Consider the following 3,382-nt stretch of genomic DNA (forward strand, 5'->3'; position numbering starts at 1 on the left):
TCCAAAAAGATAAAGACCAAAGTAGACCAAATTGTACACAGGCCATAAAAATAAGTTTGAACAGCAAAGATATATGTGCACTTTGTATCAAATGCGGATCAACGATCAAAACAACTAAAGCAACCATAGAGCCTCAAATGTTTCTAGTGAGTATATAGTGCAGATACCCCATTCAATGTACATATATTAACATGTTTGCAAATCTGTTATTGTTAAGCACCGACTTCGTACACACACATGTTTATTAATCATAAACCAAACATGAGAGAGATGGTATAAGCTTTACCCTTCCCTCTTAACTCCGTTGCAATTTTATTTATAAATTGGTTTGGATTTTTATAATGTTAACATAACTGTTAATGTATATTTATTGGAAACAAAATGAGTTTAAATGAACCGTTTTTTGTATATGTCATCATAGTTGGTCAAGTTAGATTAATTAAAAAGTATACTTGCTGATCTTCGTATAGCTAGGAAATCTTAATAGAATTTTATAATACATACGAGTTTCAAAAATAAATTAGAAATTTAAATGTTTAAGCAAATCTGCCCTTAATAAGGTTAAATCGTTGTCATTTTCTTTTCTTTTTACAGATGCTTTATTTCGGCATTTTAGCTGCAATTGGGTAAATGACGTATTTACATTATAGTTTATTGTTTCGCTGAACAGTTTAAAGGAGCATTCATTTGTTTTCACTTACGGTTGCAACGCATGAAAAGAACTGAACAGTAAAGATATGTTCAGCTCTACGCGGTTATGAGCGATGCTTTAACGGTTATTAATCGAAGTTAAGACATTATCTTTTGCATGCGAAGCACGCGTATTAACCCATTTATGCCTAGCGTCTAGAAAGAAAGGCATTGGCAAACAGCCGCATCATGCGCCGTCTCATCTGGGTCTGCGCTGTTTGCTAAAAGGAATGTCTGTAAGAAATATTATAAATATAGAAATAAATATACTAGACATCCCTAATTTTGGAAATAAACTGATCCAATTTAGAAAGATGGGAACGTCCACTAGGCATACATGGGTTAATAAGAGTAACGCAACACAATATAAAGCGCAGCATGCGACACGTTCAGAAAAGTAAAAAATGATTGAATGAACATAGCAAATACTAATAGAAAATGGGATGTATCAATCTCATAGATCCGTGTACTTATTAATTGAATGAATGATTTAATTATATAAATGCGCGTGTTTGATTTATTATGTATCATATATAACTGCATTTTGCAAAAAAGACGACAAAACACCTTACTAATAAACGAGTGTTTGCTTTCAGATCGTTATACTGAAACCTTTTAAAACTTTAGACGTTGCTTAGCACTTATTAAGTAAGGAATGTCCAATCCTAAATTTATTAAAGTAAAAGTTTAGTTCAATATAACACTCAGTTAAAATAGGGACAGTTTAATTTATTTCAACGTTGAGCTCCTTATCAGCAATGTCCTTATATCAAAAGGAGCGTTTTCTTCCATTCTCTTTCAAAACGACACGGCGGCTCTCAAATCAAATCTCTTGAAACATAACTGTCCCATCACTGGTAAATCATCGATATCATCTCGACAACGTAGGAATGCACTTATCCAAAGAAATCAATCGCAATAACTCTTGGATGACAAATTTTGACTATTTTAGGCAAACGCCCATACACTACGGTGTTCTGCAACGGTATGCCTTACAATTTTAATAATATTAAATACGTTGAACTTTGGTATACAAATACGAAATTTGTGTACGTGTGCTTTATAAAGGAAATTATATTTGTTGTTTTTAGTTTCTGAAAGAATATTCGTGTACAGGTATTTCAATAACAAAGTCCATTATAACATCAATTAAACTATGATCATATTCAGTTTATTGTATCTATTAATACTTAACAAATGATCATTTCTACGTCACATACCTCTTAAAGCCTACAGGTGTATCATAAGTACGAAACTACATTTTTTTTTAAATAAATAAATAAAAGGTTCGAATCTCCTTGAAGCTTTCTACTTACATAAAGGTCATTGTGTTCGATATAATTGTTATAAACACCAAGTATATTACTTTTAAACAAATACTCAACAATGCATGATCCCTTTAATTTTGAAAAGTAGCAACTTGGCGAACGGTCTCACACACCAAACATTCATGAGGAAACTAAACAGCAATCGCTACACACACAGACAAACCTAAATAACACTTGCTTAAATGCTTACGACGGAAACAACCTCACTGTTATAAGGATGCGCTCATAGGAATTGCCGCTAATCTAAACATTCTATAAAAGTAAATATTAGGGTGTTGTCCTCAAACATGATTTGTAACAAATTAAATGAACAACGCATTTACATTTACAGATACACAATTGCACAAACATAATAAAGATATGTAATCGATATTATGCAATTAATTAAAATATTTCACCAATTTCATGTTCTTCTTACTTAATACAATAAACATAAAATCTGCTAACAATTTGCATGTGTGTTTGGTATTATTTAAGTTCTTTGACATCTTTTTGAAAGTCCACACCAACTTGAGCGCGATATATGCTTCAGGTTTGCATTAAAGCTACCTTCTACATAAATATACAGTTCTTCAACCAAAATTGGTTTTCACAATATTAAAGTGGCTAATGGTCGATATCAGTTATTTGACCAATGATTTTATATTTGCCTCTAATTAATAACTAATATGCATAATACATGTACATTTATATTAACACCGTAAAAAACACCTCAGTATGCTATAATTTATATTTGTTAAACTCTCAATTAATGATTTATAGCATGTTTAATCATTTAAGGGAGTTTTGCTTATTCTCGTGGAATTCTTCTAGCATAACGTTAAGTTTTAACATTTAAACTGCAAATGTTCTGATATTAATCTTGGTCCGACTTTTGAAATAAATACTGCACATTTTCTGATATCGACCTTTTATATTGTTATCAAAATGTCAATATTACGAGTGGAACGGTTCGTCGGTCAACATTTATATAGTTAAATCTGTCATCTTTTACACACCATAGATTCTACTGATGTTAATCGATAGATAGCACTACTAAATATTTGCGTTTAAACTTTTGTTTACAAAACGTATTTCGCATACTAATTTTGGTTGTATGAACATTATTCAACATTTGTTTATTTTCAATATGAATAAAACAACGTTTTACCTGCTGTTCTATTGTTTCAGTAAGTGCTAATTTAAGATAACTTATAAGAAAATGATTTTCTGAACCGAACTGAGATTATGTTTGTTATTTGTATTTGTCTTTTTTATAAACAATCGTGGATTTTTTTACTTTAGTAAACATAACACATCATAAATTTGATTCTTAAGAAATGAGTATATGCCTTAAAAAAACAATCGGATTGTAACAATAATGT

The 3,382-nt window shown here is 30.7% G+C and overlaps 1 protein-coding gene across 3 annotated transcripts in view; it reads left to right on the plus strand.

The window, feature by feature from the left end:
- Positions 1-3,052: 3,052 nt before the first annotated feature.
- LOC127847163 (mucin-5AC-like) overlaps positions 3,053-3,382 on the plus strand; it is a 180,980-nt gene continuing 180,650 nt past the window's right edge. For 2 of the 3 annotated variants that reach the window (XM_052378871.1, XM_052378870.1), the window contains exon 1: positions 3,053-3,187. In XM_052378871.1, the coding sequence (XP_052234831.1) occupies positions 3,115-3,187 (73 nt within the window). In that variant the 5' untranslated portion in view covers positions 3,053-3,114. The remainder of the gene's footprint in view (positions 3,188-3,382) is intronic. The other variant, XM_052378869.1, reaches the window with a different exon arrangement.

The sequence above is a fragment of the Dreissena polymorpha genome, chromosome 10, assembly GCF_020536995.1.
Source record: "Dreissena polymorpha isolate Duluth1 chromosome 10, UMN_Dpol_1.0, whole genome shotgun sequence".
NCBI classification, from domain to species: domain Eukaryota; kingdom Metazoa; phylum Mollusca; class Bivalvia; order Myida; family Dreissenidae; genus Dreissena; species Dreissena polymorpha.